General features: G+C 45.2%; 1 protein-coding gene and 1 non-coding gene across 4 annotated transcripts in view; one reads left to right on the top strand and one right to left on the bottom strand.

Annotated features, from left to right (window-relative positions):
- The window catches only part of SYT16 (synaptotagmin 16), a 158,235-nt gene that overhangs the window by 48,320 nt on the left and 85,862 nt on the right, over positions 1-24,053 (bottom strand). For 2 of the 3 annotated variants that reach the window (XM_090034323.1, XM_090034322.1), the window contains one exon: positions 14,135-14,757. The exons of the other annotated variant lie outside the window; for it this stretch is intronic. In XM_090034323.1, the coding sequence (XP_089890449.1) occupies positions 14,135-14,684 (550 nt within the window). In that variant the 5' untranslated portion in view covers positions 14,685-14,757. The remainder of the gene's footprint in view (positions 1-14,134; positions 14,758-24,053) is intronic. 3 annotated transcript variants of the gene reach the window in all.
- On the top strand, positions 8,880-9,077 carry LOC149872360 (U2 spliceosomal RNA). The gene has a single exon (XR_016440927.1). It is a non-coding gene; the product is annotated as a U2 spliceosomal RNA (small nuclear RNA).

The following is a 24,053-nucleotide window of genomic DNA, read 5'->3' as shown; positions in this document are numbered from 1 at the left end:
TGCAAATGCCAGACATGGCTGCTCGCTGAATCTCTGCCTAGGAAGTAGACAGCTCCATAAGATGTCCTGTTAATATAGCTGTATTAATGCAACCAACTTCACTCATGGGAGAGAAAAAGAGCCAATATTCACATTTACAAATGTTCTGATTAAAAAAATAAAGGGAGGAGGAGGGGATTTTCTAGCTCATCATGGAAACTTTGAAGGGCCCGTAATTACAATCTGAACTTGTGCAAATTAGCCACTGCATCTTGTGACACACAGATGTTGGGCAGTATATACATTTCTAGCAGTTTCAACTCATTTGTCAATACACATAGCCCATTTAACAAATTGGGCCTTCCACCATTTCAAAAGAGGCAGGCTGGCTTTTGGGGTTTTTTGGTAGCGCATTTCAAGTAGTTTTTGCAAGGGAGTTTCATATACCTGCCTGATAGTAAATCTGTATTACATATAAATCTGATACACTTGCAAAACACACAACAGACATCGTTCAAGAATCCTCTACGGTGTTGCCCATATATAAGGAATAAAATTGTTTTACTTAAGGTCTAAAGTACATTTCATGTATCTGATAAGATATATTGTATATATATTTAAATATATGGGTGTGCTATATGGCTCTCCTGCCTTTACCTTTTAAGACAGTTGCTTAGTTTAGTTTATGAGTTCAAGCACATGAATGTTAGGAAATACCAACTTCATGTATTCCTACATAACCTTAACTCTGCCCCACATTGTCTGTTCTGTGAATTGGGGGCTTAATCCTGTTCTGCTGAAGTCCAAGTGAAGTCTGTCATTCTTTAATGGAAGTCAGAACAAACCCAAATGAGGCAAAGGCCTATGGAAAAAAATAGTATGTAATCATGTGACCAAAGACTGCATCATCCAACAGGTGTATTATTGTATAGGCCTTGTGGCTTCCAGTGTTTATAGCACAGTATTTGCTGCAAGAAAGATATGGGCATTGTCTTGACAGCATCACTTGCAGTGATGAGTTTGCAATGTTGCCATATTTTTCCTGAAGAACACAAGTAACAGAAAGGATAAAGTGATTTCCAAGAGTTTATATTTCAGGACACAAAACAGAGGACCATCTAGAGGACAACAGCCTAGAAAAAAGACCCCGGGATAAACACCACCAGGTCAACATTTCCTGTTTGCTAAATAAATTTCTCCAGATGGCAAGCTTCTTTTTTTTTTTTTATCTAGGCAAAGTTGTTTTCTGCGGGAAATTTTGCTGAAATCTATGCAAGTCTATGGGACAAAACAATAACATCAAAATGGCATTTTTCAATGGCAAACAGTTTCCTGATCACCTCAAATGGTGACGCACCTGCCACGCTTGATTGGTGTCTAATAACTGCATGGCAATAAACCTGGATTCATGCTAGCTAGTATGCAAAGGACTTGGGATTGTCTCTCAGAAGCAGCTTGTAGGATCTTATCTGCATCTTCCTGCCCATCCAGAGGTTAAAAGGCACCATATTCACTCCATGAAAAGGCACTCAAGAAATTTGTGCAAGAGTAAAATCACTGCTGACTTTACTCCTCTCAACTCTGTGCTTTTATGTTTGGCTTAAACACGAAGCCAACACCACAATATATTGCTGGATCCTGGAGATCAATTAAGATGCTACAGGTGGTGCGTATGCCTAAGGAAGACCCATTTTTGGGACACAGTGAGTGCATCTACACATGACACTTAATGCCCATTGGACTAATTCTACTGTGCATTAGCATAGCTGGCAAAACCCGTGCTAATGTGCTAACCTGCAGTAGCTTAGTTCAGTGGGCACTAAAGTCACACAAAAACTGTTCATCTGCACTAATGCACAGTAGATTTAGTCCAGTGGACATCAAGAGCCACTTAAAAGCATTCGTCTGCACTAATGTGCAGTAGTATTAATTATGGTGCACTAAGTTAGTACCTATTATTACAGGTACTAAACTTAATGTGCTGTAATCATGGTGCATTAATGAACATGTAGACACACGCAGTATTTCCCTCCACAGAAAAACAAAAATTGTTCCCTCCTCCAAAATGTTCCTTTCTCAAAATTTTCTGTCCAACAGGGTGCATGCCATAATGTAGGAGCAGGCAAGGTTTTGGAGCCATTGGCCAGATCAACGTGGCTCAGGTCTCAACTGGGCCTGTGCTCCTGGCCCAGCCTGCTGCCCTTGCTTCTCCCCCACCATCTGGCCACATCATGGCATATGCGAAGACCATCCCCGTCCCCCCAGCCACTCAGCTGCAGAGAAGTAGGGACAAATCCCCACTGCTGTCCACCCATGGCATACTGTGGGCAAAGCCCCCTGTGTCTGTGGGCTGGATCCAATGGCTCCATGGGCCAGATCCAGCCCACGAGCCAGATGTTGCCAAGCCCTGCTCTAAAGGTTTAGACTGTCTTCATCCTCCCCACCCCGCTTTCCTATTACATTATGCTTCTAATGTTAGAGTTGTTCTGTAAACTTTCTCTATAAAAGACGATCAAGCATTGAGATCTGATTTTGTTCCAACGTTTTCCATCTGGGACTGGCTTTGAAGTGGAATCAGGGCTTTTTTCACAAGGCTACCCTGCTATTAGCAGAACACCAGCTGGCACCTTGAAACACACTGAAAGAATTCAGGACTTTTACCCTGCATCTCCTTAAATGGCACTTCACTGTGCCATAGTTCACTGCCAGCTGGTCCCAAAGTACTGGGTGCTGATTAAACACAATCCACCGTGCTCAACCTTTTAATCATTCCTAAGGTACACCCCCACCCATCTTTGTATGTTGATTAACAGGGTGGACCAAACTCCCTAGCTAAGATATTTGTTTGGGGCAGCTCAGGAGGACTTACAGCACTGAATACAGCACAGCAGCTATTTATTTTCCTACTTACATTTGAAAAGGAAAAAAAAATCCAAAACAACAACCCTAAGCTTTTGGTTAGCTACAATGGGACTGACTGCCAACTGCTTTACCTTGGTTTTGCAGTAGTGATTTCAGGGGAGATACATCTGTGAGAAAACAGGTGAGGCAGTGGTGAGTGCTATATGGTGCATGAGCAGGGTCCAAAATGCACATCACAAAGTTAGCCAATTACAGGAATTTGGCCCCTCTCCGACCTTTCAGAGACGTGACCTAAGTTCACAGCTTTTTAAAAGAGAGAACCCTCTTGCCTTCTTGCCACCAGTTCTTTCTTTGGCCATCCCAAGACATTCCCAGAACTGACTGGCTGACCCCAGGCTCCTTCACCAGGGCCTGACCCAAAACCCACTTAAATCAGCTGGCTGCCCTGCCACCTCATGTACATCCCCATTCTTTGAAGCATATCATTCTGTAGAGCACAGAGGTCATTTCTTCTGCACTCAATCCGCTTCCATTTTGAGCATGGTCTAGAAATGAAAGATGGGGGCCAAGGGACCCAACACAAATTCACTCAAACCCCACCAGGTATGGTTTGGAGGTGGGGAGGTCTCTCAGGGCCAGATGAGAATGGAGAGTCAAGTCTCAAGGCCCTATGGGGGTAGAAGTAAAAAGATCTTTAGGTCTTCTTGGGGTTTTGTGGCTTTAGTGAACATTGGGGTTAGGGTCTGAACTTCAGAAAAAAGGGTCCGTTATTAACTTAAGCAAATATTAATGAGCACATCCTTAGCTCAGTTTGGGGAAATGGCCCTAGAGTAGGTAAATGGTACATGTAGTGAAATAGCTCATCAATATGCTATGAGGCACCTTGCAACCATAACAATGTCCATAAAACCCTGGACAGTTTCCCACATATCACTGCAGATAATCTAAGTGGAATAGTAAGATCCCAAATTTTTACCTTTGGATCTGTTCTTCAGTAGGTTTCCAGCTGTCCTGATAAATTCATAGTGTGATCCTATGAGGCCGTTCAGACTTTGACTAGATCAATTCTTGTCTCCGTGCTGTCTCAGTTCTGTTTTCCAAGTCAGAATTGTTTTCATGTACAATACTCATACATTTTGCCAGACAATGAGTATTAACAATCAAATTACGAATAAAAGGCTCATATAATCTCCAAGGTCAGGGTCTTAATCTATAACAATCCTGACTACTTTAACAAAATGGCTGAGTGACCCTGGTTAGGTGCCACAATCCTGTGTTTGGATAAACATCCAGAAGTTCATATACGCAGTGCTACCTTCCTCTCTCCTTTCACGACCTTCCTCAACACGCACCTCTTCTCCTCATTTCTCCCACAATGATCCTAGAGTCCCACGCTGCCCTTCCACCATGTCAATTATGTAAGTGATCTGCCAGTGGCCAAAAACAACCAAGAAGAATGGATGGGTCACAAGGAAGCCCCACTCATACAGCCATGCTGATGAGCTCCAGCCCTGTGCCACAAAAGATCATCCCTTTGCTAGGGTGGTCCTCCAAGGACATCGAACCTGGCTTTAAGATGGGGGCATAAAGCAGCCAGAACTTAACAGAAATTCACAGACCAAGCTTCTTGCTTTGTACCTCCTGCTTGCAATCATCCGTTTGCATGTTTGGCTTTGTACAGCTCGGGCCCAGCAAAGTCACAGACGGTGCATATTAGAGGAAGAAAACATGTGGTACACAAAAATGCTGCATCCCGGTTCTGCAAAGCAGCGCTGTTAGCACTGTATGAGTCTGCTTGCAACTTCCAACATAGTGCAGTGAGATCATTCACACTTGCCTAGGTCTGTAGTAGGAGGAGATGGGAGGTGAGGAGGCAGGTTTTCAGCGAGCAATGCAGCACTTCCCAGATGCTGCCAAGACTATGTTTATTGGTAAATGAAGTCTCTTGAATCCTAAACAATTTCCCAAAGGAAGGCAGAGTCACAACTGCCATATGGGGAGTGGGAAGAGGACACCACTTGGCAAAAATGGCTCAGCGAACACATGCACTAACACACACACGTATGCACCCGTGTGCGTGTACACACACACACAGCTTGCTTTGCAACTGTTGTGAATGGCAATACCCATTTGTTTCCTCTTAAATAAACTCTTTTTATCGAGTTTCACTTTATGCAGCTATACATTCCTCTTGTTGGCAACTGTATAAAACAAACTGTCTTTGCTTTCCATGCCTCTCAGACAGCTAGCACAGGAGATGGAAAGCAGGTCTGCCTGAAGTCTTGGGCTCTCTGGGTTCTCTTCCTGAGAGATGTAGTTAGCTGTGTAAGGCTGAAGTCAAGTGGAAGGCAGGGTAGATTTGCACTTTATAGCCTAACCAAAGTAGATATGACCCTAACATGGACTTGCCATGTGAACTTGGATCAAGTTGCTCCACCACTTGGTTTTTCCTTTCTTTTGTATTGTCTGCTGATGTGCAAGTTCCTTGGAGCATGGAGTAGTCACTGTATATTTGCACCCAAATGCACGCTTGACTGAGGCCTTCAGGTGCGATCGTACTACAAATAATAATAAGCCTTCTTGCTGGTGAAGAAAAAACTTTTTCATATTCCAATTGGCTTTATCTCAATAGCTGATGGTGACTTGTACTGTCCCCTCCTGCACCATGGTTCACACACTCTTATTTCCAAGTAGGCACTTTAAAGCCCAAGCAAAGCACAAACAGCGTGCCACAGACAACACTACTGACCTATCAACAAATGCTCTGAACAAGTAGTGTTACCATCTTCCTCCTCTTTCTGGTGATACTGCAGTAAATAAATAGGTCATCTGTCTCTATACCATATTTCCGGATGATAGGAAAAACTCTGATATGCTCAGGATTTGAAATGCCACCTCCATTTTAGTCATCCTATCCTTTCTTTTGCCTGAGTTTCAAAGGTGTTTGTACACTCCTGGCTTTAATTTCTCTCCAATGGAAACTGCAAGTGCACTGGCTGAAAAATCAGATTTAATATGGCTTAAAGACGGGCACCTTAAATGAAAGGCCAGGGAAGCTTTTTTCTCAGCTCCTCTGTGTTTTCATTTCCTTCTCCATAAAAAGAGCATTCTGCTACTTCTTCACAGGGTTGTTATGAGCCTTTCCTAAGGATTGCCCAGGAGACACAATCACAAAGGCCTAGGACTAGTTTGTCCACCTTAAAATGTTCAAAAGATAGAAGAGACTGAAACCGATCGAGCGGGGAACTGAAAGGCGAAAACTGCAGAAAACCTATTAAAAAGGTTATGCTATCACACTTGGGGAACAGACGTGTGTGCGGATTAATTCTGAGCAGATGCTCGGAGTTTCAAAGCTGAGTCCTTATCCCCCAAAGAGAGTAGTCAGTCAACGCAGCGCGTGTCTGTGCTTCATTTAAAAAAACGCACAAACCTTCAGACTCCCACAGTCTTCTTGAGACACCAGATGGATATCCACGCTCCTACTATGCGCTCCCCTTCTGGGAAGCAAAGAAGGCTGGATCCAAAAGCATTCCATGTGTCACCTGTTTTAGTCCCTTTAATTGATCCTACTATTGCTAAGGGTTCAATGGGGGCTTTAAACAATTTCTGTTTTGAGTGCAGGACACCCTTCTGTTTCAAGGGCTCTGGAGCATGTTTTTTAGTGAGAGGTGCTGCCAAGGTCTTACCAAGATGACGAGTAAATTTAGCATCACACAGTTATTGCCGTACATTTAGAAAGACATCCAACCTCGGTGATAGACTCTAGGTCCAGCACAAACTTGCTTTGGACAACAAGCAAGGTCTCTTCATTAAATGTGTGAAGGCATGCAAGGGATTTACAGCACCCAGTGGGACCCACTTCCTGCCGGGAGTCTCTCGGCTCTACAGGTAATAAAGTATTGAGCTCAGCAAAGTGGACATACGTATGCAGGAGGGAAGAATAATTCTCCAGTAATTACTGGCTGAAATTCTACGACCTCTGATATGGCAGATACCAACTTGAGGTCACCATCGCCATCCTGTCGCATCTTAAAGACTGAGGGCTCTACTTTCTCTGGGCTTGATGGGTGCTTTTACACCAAGAATGAGGATGAAGGTTAGGTCCTGCCCTGGTTAGCTCTGCATGTTTTCCGATGTACAGGCACATACCTGGTCAAGATTTAGGTTTGTAGGTTTGGTGCCTACGTTTGAACCTAAAAAGGTTGAGAACCACTGGACTAAAGGATCTCTATGTAGACACATACATTAGCATCCACCTCAAGGGAACTAGCCACAACGCGTTTTTCTTTATTTTGTGTGAGTATGTAATTTCTAGGTTCTGTTTCCACTGTTCTTATTTTCTATCCATTCATCATATAGGTTGACATATCTCACAGTCCTGCTCACGGGCGGATGTTACCCCGGCTCAATTTCAGGCCCACAGATAAAAGCATAGGGAAAACGGTCCATTTTAGGAAGGTCTAAAATTAATGTCAGCGTGGTGCTTTGTGATGGATAGCAAGGGAGTTTTCCCAAAGAACTAAGACCACTATGATCATTTTCTCTCTTCTCTTTGCAGTGGAGGATGACTGTCTTGCTTCTCTCAATCCCTTGCAGTTGAGGATGACTGCTCTCCATGACTGACAAGGCCAATCTGTGTTCAGTTTACGTAAGTACTAAACAGCCTGAAAAGTACATTAGGTCATGACAGTCTAAGCTGCATACAAGCAGGCTAATTTGGCAATCAGAAAAACGCCCAGTGCGATGGATGAAGAATTAATTCTTCTATCCCAAGCCCTGTTAGCACTTTGCTATTTGCAGCCCTGAAAGGGAGCAGGTCCTGCGAATTTCAGGATGCGTTAAGTAACAGCATAAGGGACTGTAAGGATGTGGAAATACCTGAGCAGAGGCCGGGGGCTTGCTCTGAGTACCAGGAGAAGGAGCATTAGGGTAGCATGAAGTGGGGAGCAGTCTCTTAGTGCTGCAAGTCGCACCTTTAACAGAGCAAGAAATCTTTTAAAAAGCCACTGGAGCACAAGACTGCTGAAGAAGAAATCATCCATAGGCTGGAGTGTATAGGCTGTGGTCTTGGGGACTGTGGATTCTTATCCCATAACCTGAACCACCTGCAGGGTGTGAATTTTGGGGGAGCTTGGGTGGGCTGAGTCCCCCCCATTAGAGACGAGAGTCCCCCTGTAAGATTTGAAAATCATAACCTAGGGGGTCTCCAATTGGATTCCTCCTTCCAATAAACCGGGTTTCATTTATTTATTTTTTTTACAACTCCTCCCCCTAAGAGTCAAAGTATAATTCAAACCCTGACCAGCTGTTTACTCCAGTCTCTCTCCAGGTGTTAACTGCCTTGTTTGCCTCAACTGATGTAATCAACCCACTTATTATTTGTCTGGGCAGCATCCTCTCCCCTCTCCTTTTACCTCCACGCACACCAGGGATATTTTCATTTGCAACCACCTGATTCAATAGGTTGCTGCCTACAATAGCTCATGGCTCTGAACCATGTAAGTCTCTAAGGGTCTGGACCCACAGGCCGTTTACAGATGTCACATTTTTCTAGGTTTAATCCGGATTACAGTCATCGCTATATACAGGGGGACAGCTGTAGTCTGAATTAAAATTGGCTCCAGTCTGAATCAACTAATCCACATTGAATGCAGAGTAGAGCAGTCTGAATTAGGCAATTCAAACTGTATATATGGCAGGTATCAGGGCTTGCTTTTGCTGGCGTCCACCAAGAGGCGTAGTACCAGATGCCCTCTGCTGTCCCTACTGCGGAAGTGCAAAAATGTATGAAAACCTCCCTGATGGTCAATGATCGTCTATGAATCCTTATTTCAAATTTAAATTTGATTCAAACTGTGTGATGCAAATCAGTTAACATGCTTTAGAAAATGGTTTTGTGTGAACAAGCTGAGAATGATTCACATGCAGCCGACCAACTCCAACGGTGACCCGGGATGAAAAGGCTCCAAGCATTTGTCTGCACTCTTTCCTACCTTCTGCCTGACATCAGGCTAACGTGGCTAAATGCCTCTTTTCTTTTTGTTTTTTAGCTATGGCTTAATCATGCATAGCTTGTACTATGAGTGCTTTAAGGGTAATTGTCTCTGATATGTCCTCCACAGGAGGTCTATATTGAGCGGATTCTTTTTGGTATTGGGTGGTGGAACCGGAGCGTGCTCCATCCACTCCATGCATTGACCTGGTATTGCAGTGCTTCCAGGGCCGGTGCAAAAAACAGGAAAGAAAAAAAAAAAAAAAAAAAAAAGCCTCTCTTCTTTTAACAATGACATCTGAGATTTGGTGAATGGTTACTGTAAGGGACCAGGGTGTAGGCAGTTCTGCCTAACAGCTGGGCCACTGAGGACAGGCTGGGGGTCAGGGGCTGGGTCAGAATTCAGGAGCTGGATTACCAGGGAAATCCAGGGGCAGAGTCCATAACACAGGCCAGGGCCAGGATCCAGGAATCAGCTCCCAAGTTACCAAATCCAAGGGACAATCCACAGGGTGCAGTCTGAGAGCAGACGAAACCAGGATCAGGAGGCAGGAAAGCATTCACAGGGAAACCCAAGGCCAAAATCCAGAAATAAGCTAAAAGCAGGGTCAGGAACCAGGAAAGCCAGAGACTGCAGGAGCCAGCAGACAGGTGAGACTCTTGACTGGCCTGGAGGCTGCTGCTACGGGTAGGCCTAGATGGGCAGGATACATTCCCAGCAGGCAACAAAGAAACCAGCTGGTTAACTAGCCAGGGTAGAGCTTGGCAGTCAGGCGAGATATAGCTGCTTAGGCAATCAGTCCAGGCTGGGCTGCCTGCTAGGGTCCCTGACAGTTACTGCCACGTGTACTATTTAAATGGTGCCTGCCTTACGTGCAGGCAAGTTACACTACTTGAGCTGGTGTCAAGCCTAGAGAGCAAAGGCCCACTGCTAATCCCCCAAACTAGTGATGACCACCCCACCCACGTTCATGGGCCAGGTAAATGGCACAGGGCCAGTCCGCAGGCCAGATCCAGGGCAGGCCTGTGGGCTGGATGAGCGGTGTGGTGCCAGTCCAGCATGCAGGACTGTCACCTGGCCTGGAGGCTCCCCACAGGTCCAGAAATCCAGGGGTAGGATGAGCGGTGGCAGCATTCATTGCTGAGGGTCTGCAAGCCTCAGACATTAACAGTCACTGTTTGTTTCACTGCCACATTTCTACACCCGTGGGAAGCTAGATGACACTGCTCTGCAGGCCAGATCTGCCTTGTGGGCCACATCTTGCCCTAAATCCTATCAGTCCTTCCTGTTTTTATTCACTGTAAAACCATCCCTGTTTTCTACTGAGGCCATAGAAGAACAGCATAGGTACTTAGACTATTTCTAAAGGCACAACATGCAGCAAGGCAACCAAACCTTTGTTAACATGGACAGGATATCCAGTGTCCACAGCACCCCACCCGGGTCAAGCCTATCCTGTTGGTTTTTAAAATTGTGGCCAAATGTGTTCAAAGTGACTCTGCCTGGGAACTTGTCTCTGTGATTGTCTGTAACATTAATTACTCAGTGACATCTAATTAGTGCCTGGTGGTTCAGCACAAGACTTGGTGGATGCCAAATCTACATTGCAGCAGGTCAGCAGGTACAATAGTAACCCACACAACATTTGAGTCGAGGGCCAGATTTCAGCGCTCCAACACTTTGTTACACACCTTCTTCTAACCATGCCTGTGATTGCACTAAATGAGTCCATCAGAGCGCCTCATTTAGCAAACAGGCAACCGGCTCCAGGGAAACAAAACCATGTGATTGAACAAAGCTCATTTAAAACATATTTGATTAAAAAAAAGAATAGAGAAAAGTGATCAATTTAAACTGCAATTTTATTGTCTTTACTTTGTGTAACAAAGGTGGTGTCCACAGTTCATCTAAAAGGCTTTGCTTCCATAGTCTTTTAAACTCTAAAGTCTATATTAGGATGACCTTGTAACAGGTTTTGGGGGCTCTTAATCATTGGTGGCTGTTAAATGAAGTGTATCTATTTTCTCTGTTACATTACTGTTGGCAACCAGGTCTTCAGTAAGTGCCCAGGAATATTTCCATGGCAACAAAAAGCATTCAGCATCGCTCTTGTTTTGTGCCAATTTAGCTTAAAAATCTTCTATTGTGGAGAGAAATATGGTACATTAAATAAAACAAAATCAAGATGCAATGTTCTGAAAAGAATGAGGACAAATAGAAAAGAATGCTTTTGCAGGACTGGGGAGAAAATATGAAAGAAAAAGAAGGAAAGAAGAAAAGAAAAGAAAAGAAAAGAAAAGAAAAAGAATTGTTCAGAACTGTAATATTGATGCTACTGAATACATGTCTTTTGCAGAATGTCACCCAGCCCATATGTTCACTTATGCTGTCATCTAGGGTTAGGAACAAAGCTAACAGAAACAAGGACACCTCATGCATTTTCTCCAGATCATTTTCAATCCACAAGTGAAATTTGAAGTTGTCAGGGTATCGCTACCGCTGTGTGGCTCAATTATTGTCAGAGCATTTCATGTGCTCGGTGTCAGGGAGCGAATCTGAAGGGAGAGACAAAATAAGAGGAAGTTGGAGAGGCGGTGTGTATATACTTAGCAAGTGAAGTGCCACCTTCAGTAGCAGAACATGTTCTACCATGTCTGGGATGTGGGGAAAAGTCCTTAAGCCAGACATTTTCAGTCTCCGCTCAACGCTTTCACCACACGACACAACTTTTAGGTAAGACCTGAGAAGCCAAGGCTTCATGCTGTAACCAGCTCTGGGTCCATGCCTGCAACTTCACTGGCATCAGGTACTGTACGGGCACAATATGGCCCTTAGGGCAGTACCTGGCATGGAGGCACCAGGAAAAAGCTCTTGAGAGAGAACTAGGAGTGAAATTCATCCAGGTGATTGCAGGGTCCTTGGCATCTTTTAAGCTTCAGTGGGTGAGATGGGAGAGGCCGTGGCTGTGCAGGGTGGGGGGTGCTCTCTAAAGCAGTGGGTTTCAACCTTTATTCATTTGCAGACCCCTAAAAAATTTCAAATGGAGGTACAGATCCCTTTGGAAATTTCAACAGGAGGTGCAGACCCCTCTGAATTGTAAGTGCGGGCATTCACGTACTTTTAATTGATCAAAGCAATCTTTTCCAGACCCCTTAGACATAGTCTGTGGACCCCCAGGGGTCCACGGACCTCCGGCTGAAAACCACTGTTGTAGAGTACGGCTCCATCTACAGACGCTACAAATAGGCGGGTGAGGAGAGCGGTTATCGACAGATGGGCCAAGGGATTAACACAAATTCAATGGCCAGACATTCTCACAGAGAGGGACTGAGGCAAAGCAGCTGCAATCCCAGTCCTTAATGTATGGGCAGAAAAAATTGGGGGTGTGGGCCAGGTGGATTTTGCACCCTTCTGGTCCTAGCAGTGCAGCCACAGAAATACCCCATAGTTCTTGCATCACAGAGTGTTTGTGACGCTTACCCTCTTGAAAGTACCGCTATGAAGGGGAGGATTGCTCATTTGAGCACCAACATTGGTCCTGGTCTGAAACAGGAGCCAAAAGGTTTTAGGGGAAGGTGATTGGGGAAAGGGGATAGTGTGGAAGGGAGTTACACAGACTGGCAATTCCTTCCTTCCTAAGCATTTGCTTATTCATTGGACATGGCAGTGCAGAGAAAGGGTAGATTTAATTTTATTGACAAGTTTTGGATCATAGTGGCTCACTATGAAGGTGGCTCCCTACTGACCATAACCATGCACATGGCCTGATTGTGACCCTCTGCAGACCTGAGCACTCAGGGCTTCCACCTCTATCAAAGGAGCTAAGCTGCTCTCCAGAGACGCTCTGAGCCTTTTGCAAGACCTAGCTAAAAATCCACCAAAGGCCTCTGTGTCCTGTTTTCAGGCACGACTTGGGAACCTCGTTCTGAAGTCCTGTTGTGAGACTTCAATTCCTAAGTCACCTTGGAAAATTTTATTTTAGGCCCGAAGGGTGTCCCAGCCCCTGCATCTTGGCTTTAATACAGCATGTCCTCTGTACTACGTGGTCAGGACTCTGGCTCTCACCTTTGTCAGCTCACCCTTGCTGCATGCGGAGACCCAGCCGATGGCACAGAGGCAATGTGGCGGCATTTCCTCTCTGCTCAAAGAGTGTGGGCATCCTCTCAGTGTTGGCCAAGAATTCCTTCTGACTTTACATCATTAGGGGCATGTACATCCCCTCTGGGCAATGGAGACTCATTCCTAGGGGCAGCCCCCACCTTGCACTTCTTTATTTCCATTAATGTTAACAACAGATATTCAGATTCAAAACTAAAAGGAAATTCTGTGCCATTTCCTACAATTTCCAGCCTATTGTCCTCTTGGAAGTCACCTGAAATGCTGTGAGGAGGGGGACAAATGGCTCGAGGGAGCTGGAACTGGACTTATTTAGCCTAGAGAAGAGGAAACTGAGAGGGGATTTAATAGCAGCATTCAGCTCCCTGCAGGAGAGTTCAAAAAAGGATGGAGCTAGACAGTTTTCAGTGATGGCAGATGACAAAACAAGGAGCAACCATCTCAAGTTGCAGCAAGGGAAGTTGAGGTTAGATATTAGGAAGAATTTTCTCACTAGGAGGGTAGTAAAACACTGGAACAGGTTACCCAGAGAGGCGCTGGCAGCTCCATCCTTGGAGGTTTTCAAAACCCAGCTAGACAAAGCTTTGGCTGGGATGATGTAGTTGGGGCTGGTCCTGCTTTGATCAGGGTTGGACTAGACAACCTCCTGAGGTCCCTTTCAGCCCTAACTTCCTATGATTTCTGTGTGGCTTGTAGTGCAGCAATCCAGAGCAAATAAGAGAACTACCATCCTGAAGTGCCTGACGCAGGGGAAATAAGAGTAGATATCTTTTTGTTTTTTAAATAGCAATGACATACAGCCAAACTATCCTTCAAGTGAAGGCTCAGCACTAAAAGCTTCCTTGTAAGAGTTCTGCTACCTGAATCATTCTGGCTCAAGTCCACAGCACAGTAACATGTCAGCCCCACGAGCCCCGACCATATAAACATGGGGAAAGAAACTGCATGCTTAACACAAATTTCCCTCCAACGTGCAGCGTTTCAACATCAGTGAAACTCCTTCTGTTTCAATGCAGCTCACTCTGGAAGGCCAAGGAGAGAATCAGGCATGTAGCTTTTTTGTCTTAGTGCAAAGAAACAGAGATGTCGCAATACAATGAGCTGATTAGCCACTCAATCTAATCAAAAGCAGTGGAGATCAGCCCTCTTGGCTAACATTGCTGGGGCATTTTCTATCCGCTTACCTGTCGCACTTGTCATCCCGTTCATATTTTCTAACGAGCCACCCATGTCACGATTGTGCTGGCGGCCCCTCATCCTCTTGCGGTGGTGGTCGTCTTCTTCAGGGATGGTAGGAAGCCCATTTATCATCTGGTGGTCCTCATACCTATCCGACGCGGGAGACCTGCTGCCCTCTGGGAAGCTGGTGCTACTTCTCGCTCCTTTGGACCATCCCAGATCCCCATCAGAGCTGCAGAGCAGTGTCTGCGCGTCAGGGTTGTCACTTGCTAATGGAAAGTGACTGTGACCAGGCTGCAGGTCTTCAGCCCACTCTGCACCCTCCCTGTCGTGACTCAAACTTCTTTCATCATCCGAGCTCTCAGAGTAATCCTCATAAGTTCCATCGCTCTCCTCCAAGTCTCGATCCCCATAGTCTTCCAACTTGTGGTCCACTTTGCCCAGATTGACCAAGGAGGCAGATAAAGAGTCTCCTGCTTGCTGGACAGCTTCATACATCCGGGACATCCAAGAGGAGAGGGGCTGCAGGAAACTCTGGGCAGCCTGAGAAGCCATGTTTAAGCACTATGACCAGTATCGGATGATCAGTTGTTCAGTTTTGCCATCGTGCCACTTATAATTCTGTGAGCTATAGAATAAGCATTACAAGAGATTACCATAAATCATTTGTTTATCAATGTCTGTGTCTTATCTATCAGCAACCACCTGGCCTAGAGAAGAGGAAAAGAAAGTACCTTTTCACCCAGATAAGGATATCACCTTGAAGCCACCACCAGGAAGACAAGAAGTAATGGCAAGTCATGCACCGTCCAGCAGACAGCAAGGGAGTCTAGATAAACTCATAGCAGCTGGACAGAAATATAAAAAGAGACCAAGTGGGCACCAGTATTTTTCTTGAAACACCTATATCACACCTGCTAACACCAGGAGGATCTCTATACAGGAACTTTCAGGCAAGGGCTAAAGCATTTATCAGCAATTGGCACGGTACCCCTCTGAGGTATGTATCCAGGATCATACAACGTCCATCCACTCAAGAAGGAAACTGAGGCACAGAGAGATTTTTCACATACACGCACACATACCTACCCACTGTAAGAGAAAACAGCAATACAATCATAAAAAGCAGATGACCCTTGAAAAAGCAGATGACCTTTTTCCCCTAAGATTAAAGATCGCCTCTTGCAGACAGTAAGCGAGGTGTACTTCTCACTGACAGTAATGTGTAACCACGAAACCAGTCTCAACTAGCCCAAGTTTGCTCTGTACTGTGTTTTGTAATTTTGTAATGGCAAGAGGAAAAACCTAGATGCCGCGCAACAATGAAGCAATGCAATGCTTAATGTATAAATACCAAGCTGTAAACTCAGTTCAGGGGAGCTCTCTGTGACATTGAGTTACCCCTCTGCAGAGAAATAAATCATCTTGCTGACACTCTCTCATTCTCTGCCTAATTGATTGCGACTAAGAGCGAGCCCAGCAAAAGGGACGAGATCAGGGCTCCTCGGTGTATGAGCACACCCTTCGGTGTATGGGTGCTACACAGTAGCTGATCAAATTTCCACAACACCGTATTCTCACCGTATTCTCTCACATACAACACACATTTTCCCCTGAAAAAACAGCTGCTGGAAATGTAGCAGGCATTATATGCAAGAAATGTGGTAAGAACCCTGGATGGACTAGATCGGGGTGGGCAAAATGCAGCCTGTGGGCCGGATGCGACCTGCCGCGATCTGGCCTGCGGGGCCCCTACAAAATTTGGAAATTAATATTTATCTGCCCCTGGATGCCTGTCATGTGGCCCTCAATGGCTTGCCAAAACTCAGTAAGCGGCCCTTCACCCAAAATGATTGCATCCCCCCTAAACTAAATGATCTCTTGAAGTCCCTGCCAGCCTTACTTCCCTATGATATAATACATCAGTGAAACCATTTCTGGTTGTGTGCCAAAGTGACAGCAAAACCCACATGCAATCCATGGAGAGCAGAACAGTGAGCAGGCTTGCTCCCCCACTGCTGCTATTCGGACATATCATTTTTCTTCATTCTGCTTTTCAAAAACCAGGTGCATTTCTGGGGCATGTTGTGTATGAGAAAATACAGCATACCCAGGTCTATGTATCTGTTTTAGGCGACCTGCCTAAAGGCTACACAGTGGCCAATGGCAGACAGAACAGGACATCCACTGCCATGCTCCAGCCTCTCACAACACCAGTTTCTCAGTCCCTGAGAAGACATAACTCCTCAGCTGGGTTCATTTCTGGGTGAAGTGGGCACAAAAATTTCCTTTAAAGCAAAGGTGTCAAAGGTATGGCGCATGGGCCAGATTCAAAAGCACAGGTCTGTGTCCACATGGGCCAGAAATGCAGCGGTGTGAGAAGTAATGGCTTTTGTGGCTCTGGGAGCTGCAGTCATTAATGATGCTCTTGCCTAACTTCCAACCCCGTGAGACAGACAACACAGCCTTGCACTGCAGATCAGGCCTGCAGACCAGCCCCCTGCACCTCACTCTGCTTGTGGGACCAGATGAGTTTGACACCCCTGCTTCAAAGCGATCAATTTTTTTTTTTTTAGATTTATGTTCATCGTTAAAATGCAAAAGCCTTGATGTTTAAGAAGTGAAATTACTGGCAACAGAAACAGGGTGATGAATAATTTTACTTTTTCCTGATAAGGAGAGTGAGGAGCACAGTATCCTGAAAAATAATAGCATGCAGAACAAAGAGTCCTTGGACTAAAATTCCTTGGAAATTTCAGGAAAGTAAGCACAAGGAGTAGTAACATTCCCCACCTACACAAGGCATGAATGTTATCAGAGACGGAACTTGGTGAGCAAAAACCTGAAGACCTCTCTCTTTACAAAGAAGTAGATCTGCTGGTGGTAGAGGTGGGGTATCCAACTTGAGGGCCACGCTCCATCACAGGGGCATGAAGAAACCACAGAATCAGAAACATCCTTCCTCACTGAAGTCCCTTGCTTAAAACACATACCCAGCATGACCCACTTACCTTCCATATAGGTCCTGATTAAGTACATGCTTAATGGTATGCATGCAAGTAGGACCAATAAAGGGAAGGGTGGTACTCACAAGCCAGAATGTAGGCATGTGCTTAACCAGCTTGATGAATCATGGTCCTGATCTATAACTCATCATTCAACCACAGACCAGCGTACTCAAATACAGCGCTACCAGTAAGTTGGAAATCTACCGCTCTGCTTCTGTAAAGAAGATACGGGTCACATTCATTTTGTCGGCCAGTACAGTAACAATGACCAGCAGCACCTCAGCAGCACTCCTCTACACTGCCATATGACTGAACCAAATTCAAAACCTCAGTGAAGATCAAAATTGCCACCCTCCACCCAAAAGGTCAAGTGTGTCACTAGGGGTATTGTCCACACAGCAAAATGAAGGTGTGATCATAATGCATGCTAGCCTACCTACACTAGACATGGGGCTCAGCAAGACCAAGCAACAAGCCCTCTATGGTCATGGCCAGTGTAAAGCCCGTGCTACCTCTCCTTATCCAAGCTAGCTAGATTAAGCTCAACCAGGCATATTCATAAGTGTTGCAATCATGTTGGCTTTTTACTGTGTAGAGAAACCCTATAATACCTAAGCCTATAAGCCTATAATGTGCCTATATTGATGGATCCTTCGAATCCAGTGGTGCATCACAAATGCACTGACATTAGTGTCCTCTCACAAGCAAACATCACGAGCACTGAGGTGATGATCATTCAACATCAACTTTGCTGGGCCAGCCACATCAATCCAGATGTCTGACTCCAGACTCTAGAAGCAAGTGTTATTCTGCCAACTCAGTGGAGGTAGACACTCAAGAGGAGGACAGAGAAAGTGCTTTAAGGATATCCTCAAGGCTGACTTGGAAAAAATGCAACATTGACATCAATTTGTGGCAGGCTATCACCCAAGACCTCCCCAAATGAAGGAAGAGTCTGCTGCAAGCATCTCAGTACTATGAAACCTCACGACAACACTAGGAGATGGGAAAGTGGGAGCAGCAGAAGCAGCATCACAGGCTGAATTAGGAATCTGGAGCTGTCCATCCCAAGAGGAAACACATGCCTGAGCTGCAGTAGAACCTGTCAATCCCAGACTGGCCTTGTCAGCCATTTTCAGACCCACAGATAAAACAATCAAGGAAGACAATCATCCTCAACTATAAGGGATGGCTGATGATTATGACAATTTTAATAAAAGTCATAAAAACCCAATACATACTTGTAATACCCTAAACACACAGGCCCATACTATTTTAAACACAATATACAATTTTAGTACTTCAAACAAACAGATTGTGGAAGCAAAGTTAATATTGGGTGCTGAATTTTAGCTACAGAATTTCCACGTTTTTGAAGTTCAATGTTTTTTTGCAGGGTAGGCAGTTGGTAAGGAGGGGAAGGGAGAGGTAAGGAGGGGGAATCAGTGATAACTACCATGTTCTCTTGATGCTTAGGTGAAATATCAGTTTTCTGCAATTAAACTTGTCTCTACTAATTAACTGAGCCTATGCCTAACCTTCAGCATATCAGCTGTCCCACTGAGTTCAGTTAAGTATGTGTTTAAGTAGTACCCTGAAGAACTGGAGAATAAATAGGGGTTGAAGAGGGGTCATCACATTTTTAAGACTTTTCTCAGTCATAAATAGGAATGTGTGTCCTTTTTATTTTCATAAATGATGCAGGAAAGCAACAGACCTTTTCTATATAGCCTCTGACGGATCTAGGCTTTTTGAAAGTCTCTCCTCACGTTACCAGAAAGATCTGCAGATTTGAGAGGAGTTCAGAGAAGAGGAAAAAGAAATCACCAGTAGGCTAAACAAACAATGTTTGGTTATGTGTGGCTATATGGGAACTAAAAGGAAAAATAAAAGTAGTCTGCAAACAGTAGGCAACTGTTGATCCTTCTGGATCATGGTATATGCGTGAAAGGTCATAAGGACCTTCAATGTGTATGCCTAGGCAGGAGTATGGAGAAGCAAAGGCTACAAATACCTTCCATCCTCCTTTTAGTCCATTGAAACAATACCCAAGGACCAGACTGAGTCCACACGTTCAGTGCCTCAATGGCTATAGTTATACATGCATCTGGGAACTGAACCCAGGTGTCCTGCATGGCAGACAAGGATTCTACTACTAAACCACAACAGTGTGTGATCAGCAAATATTTTATGATATCAAAATGTAATATGGGATTCATTGACCTTACTGTCTTCAAAAGCGCCAGGGTTTCACACCAAAAGAGGGAAGGATTATTTAGCATGGTGCAGGGAGGTTTAGCTAGGAGCAACTAAATTGAAAAGGAAGGAACAGAAGTAGAATATCAAGAAAAATCTTCTTGATAATATAAACTGGGAACATCCACACAAGGTGTTGACTGCAGAGTAGACTAGCTTCACAGTAAATGTTGCACATCTACATGTGCGTCCCTATTAGGCTGGAGTAAACTAATTTACTGCACAGCGGGGTAGTACTTGTAAATACAAGTCATCTTTCTGCAGATTTTTTACTCTACCACACCATATGTGTAGAAGCTGCCACAGCTGGCTGGGCATGCTGGTGCTTCAGTGCAGGGGCTGCCTGCTGGCTAGCCCCGCACTGGAGCACCTTCATCCCCAGCCAGGTCAGAGCAGCCCCGGGTTGTCAGGCTGACCCTTGGGGGCCCCCTTCCAGCCAGAGCTGCTCCAATTCAGTTCATTGTGCTGCCGTCCCTGGGTGCACATTCAAATGGCACACCCAGGAGCAATAAAGTCTGGGGCAATAAGCTCTGGAGTGTATTACTTCACATTAATTGCACATGTAGATGCACCCATTAGGTTGTGGAATAATCCCCAGGAATACTGGTGGGAGCTGCAAAGCTTTGAACACTGAAATCTAGGTTGGTCAAAAGGTTCATACCTCTATTTTTAGGCAGGAGCTATCTGCTGAGGATGGCATGGATGACCTGCTAATCTGTTTCACCTGTGCCTTCTATGCCTAATTAATTTGCCAACCAATGTTCATTTAAATTGCTTTGGTTTGCTGAGCAGAAATTTCCAAGAAACTGATTATTAGAATGCACTTAAAATTATAGTCCTAATGGGGGTGATAAAAGCTTAGGTAACTCGGTCTCAGACAATACACTTCAACAGTAATGGTTACTACAAAATCTGCCCCTATGTTCCAATGCCAAATGGACTCTAACATAACCTTGTTGCTGACTTTAATGCTTATTGCACTAGGTCTGCTATACCTAGACCGTGCTTCCTGGGCAGCACACTAGACTGTTGACAGGAAGCATAGACTTCAGTGACGTTATTTCATTTCACTCTCCTTTTGACCTGTTGTCAGTCCTGCAGCCTGATCCAGTGTGCGTATTTACATACAGCATTCACTTCACTTCACAAAGTCTTTTCAGGATGAATCATTGCAGTGTAGAACTAGCTTGGAGAAGTTGGCCATTTTCACAGGGAACAACCCCTGGGCTTAAAAGAGAAGGTCACAGCTCGGAGAGCTAGCATTTCAGGCTACCTGTAGACTCAGGCTGACATAACTGCACTTCAGTGGACTCCAATCAAATTATGGAAGTTGCCTCTACAACCATACAGCTAGTGACAGTGGTGCACTGGTCTGAATTAGGCATGGAAGGGACCTGAGCTCATGCCTCCCATGTTTGAGGTGACCCACAGACATCACCTGATTTGTTTGTTCTGAAGTGGGTAGGGAATCATTCTGGATCTGAGAAACCTGTTTTTATTAAACTTGTTGCCGCACCCCGACTTGCAGAGCATTTTCATTTCAATTAAACTGTGCTCTATGAGCCAAATACATTCCAGCGAAAAAATTCCAACCGCCTCTAGTTTTCCTCACTCCACAGTTGCACAAAAGTCACTGTCTAGCCATGAGCTAAATTCATGGGCAAAAAGTCACAGAATTTACATCAGCTGTGATACCGTTTGTGCTGGGCAATGGGAATCTCTCTGCTTACAACCTCCATGGGGAAGCCGAAAGGACTGCAGTATAATCAAAACTAGAAAGCGGTTACCCTGAGCTTGCAGCAAAGGGAGCATCTAAATTTACAGCAGGTTGTGAACTGGCACTGGAGTATGACAGTTTTACAAACAGCGTAGAGAAGCAGAGAGTTTCTATCCATCTATCACGGACTGGCTCTTTCCCAAGAGGCCAGCCTGTAACTGGCAATAGCGCTGCTTTAGCTGGATGTTTATGAAGAGCTCAGACAGGCAGGTCCTTCCCACCTTACGGATTTTAGCTTTGAAATACTTCAATGATCAAAACTCCTTTTTTTTTTAAAGTGATTTGTAGATGGAGAAGAGAAAGGATTCTGAGAGCAGTGTTTGGAATGTGTGGGAAATAAAATTGACTTGCTTTTAATGTGTTTTTCTTACTACCTCTCCCTCCGCCCCCCAAGTGTATCAGATTAATTTCAAACCTTCCCAAACTTCCCCCCACCAGCATCAAACCAACCATGAGGAATTTCAGTTCTAGTGCCTAAGGCAGGGGTGGGCAATTATGTTGGCTGGAGGGCCGCTTGAGTTTTGGTGAGCTGTCAAAGACTACACACACAACATTTGTCAGAAGATATCATTTTAACAAATTATAGATAAAAAACCAATCGTGTACATTGCAGGGCACTAAGCGGTGCCTGCTCCTTAAGGGCAGAAACTGCCTAGAGAGAGGGTCCCAGGAGCTGATGGGAAGGAGGCAGGCACGTGGGGACAGATAAACCCCATGGCTGGGGTTAGTTCTTGAGCAGCAGCCAAGGGGGAGGAGCTCTTGTAGAGGAAGCTACTTGGAGATGCTTGACAGCATGTTATGCTGCTGGTAGGCTATGGGAACTCATACGTACTTGTGGGTGGGAGGCCCATTAAACTGAGAGAGAAGCTTGCTTTCTAAAAGGTGACAGAGTGTGGACCCCAGGGATTGTTGTGTTGCAGCCCGGGGGTTTGTGTTTTCTGTTGTTGTTTATACCGGTGGACTGGGATGAGGCTGTTGGGAAGGAGGAGGCCTCAGCAGGGCACACTACAGTGTGGAGAGCCCAGTGCCAGGGAGGGCGCAGCATTAGGGGTCCAGGGCCTAGTGACGACAGGAGGCTGAGCTAGATAGAGGCGTCCTAAAAAAAGGACAATGTGTAATTACCACCTGTGAGGCACCGTGGTAAAGGGGAGGTTTTGGAGCCACACATCTAGCCCATAAGGCTGGGGGAGAGGGTATCGTAAGGCACCTCCTGAGTGTGGGACCCAGTAAGGGGTCTGACAACCCTCAAGGTTTAGAAGCGTCTGTCAGGACTGTGACCGAGCAGCAACTTGTGGGCAGCCTCCCAATTCATCAGTTATACCAGCAAGACGTGGTAGGCGAGATTAGTAGGTGCCCACAGGGCGGAGCCAGGACGGTCACAATGACCTAGGGACATCACGGCCATCCTTGGGATGGCTGTATCGTGACAATACACTAAAAATCAAACATCTACTATAACAGATTTTAATTTCATTTCAAAAAATTATTTTTGCCCTCATTTATGTTTTTTTTGAGTAGTGTATATAGAAGTGATTGCAACATAGCTCAAAATAAAGTCTTACTTTTGTATATTATGTGTGGGGGGTGGGGATGGTTGTGGGTGAGTGGTAGGTGGAGCGGGGTTTGTCCATGGGATGAGTAGGGGGGAGATGTGGGACAGTGTGAACAGCCTGTGGGTGGTTGAGTGGGTGGGTGAAAGGTGACCAGGAGCTAGAGCTGGAGCCCTGTGTGCTTGGGTAGGAGTCCCCCTGGCTGCAGCTTCCCTCCACCTGGCTGGGCATCTGCTGTCTGGCACATGTCCCCACAACTTCCCCACAATACCTGCTTCCTGGAGCAGCTCAGCAAGGGCAGGAGGAGGAGGAGCTGCTGGAGGTGGGGGGAACCTAGCACTACCTGGGTGGCTGCAGTTGCACCTGGAGCAGCCTCACTGGAAAGCTGTCAGCACTGCCTGGGGCAGTCGGCAGGCATAGGTAGGAGCATGGCCCAGACAGGAATGAGTGGGGCTCAGCCCCATGCAAAGCACTGCAGAGGCTGCCACAGGCCGGATACAATCAATTGGCAGGCACCCGCCAACAGGCCGGATTCAATCAGTTGGTGGGCCAGATTCAGCCTGTGGGCCATATTTTGCCCACCCCAGCCTAAAGAGTAGTGTTCTTTTTTCTTTTGGAAGTCAGGATGGCTAAAAGAGTCAAAAACAGAGATAAAATAAAAGCCATCAGAGCCTTTGCTATAAAGTCTCGTCCATCAACATCCCAGTTCTTTCCAGGCTATTTTATGAGTGATGCTAACCATGGAAGGTACAATCATCCCATTCTAGGAAATTCTGGCAGCAATTCAACAATTAACAAAAATCACAAACATTTATAATGATGTGTATAATAAACATGCCAACAGTTATTCCTTGACCTGATATGGGAACGATTTCCATAGCTTTACTATCCTCTACAGAAATGTTCTGCACGCCCCCCCACCCACACACACACACACATTGATTCTGTACTGAGGACAGGTAAATAAAGTAACTCTGAGTCTCCAGAGGACTTAAATGTTCTTGAGGATTGGTATATAGAAAGATCCTCCCTCTGCCATCGCAACTCAGTAGTCCCAGAAAGCTTTCTTGACAATTCACTGAGCTTGTTGAATCAAGTCTTCACATCGGTACCAAATAAAATACTGTATTATTTCACATACAGCATGCATCTTTTCTCAACCCTCTCCCCACAAAAAAACAGCTACTGGAAATGGAGTGTGCATTATATGCAAGGCAATGTGGTAAGAGCTGTTTCTGCCACTTACTGAGGAAAACGAAAAGTAAAATCTGCATGATCCCAAGGAAGCATACCAATCAGCTCCTTAACTGCTGACACTCAGTTACTTATCACA

Source organism: Crocodylus siamensis, chromosome 2, assembly GCF_052110815.1.
Source record: "Crocodylus siamensis isolate JL-2025a chromosome 2, ASM5211081v1, whole genome shotgun sequence".
Taxonomy (NCBI): Eukaryota; Metazoa; Chordata; order Crocodylia; family Crocodylidae; genus Crocodylus; species Crocodylus siamensis.
The sequence above is the reverse complement of the archived record's forward strand: the minus strand, read 5'-3'. Positions and strand labels throughout refer to the sequence as shown.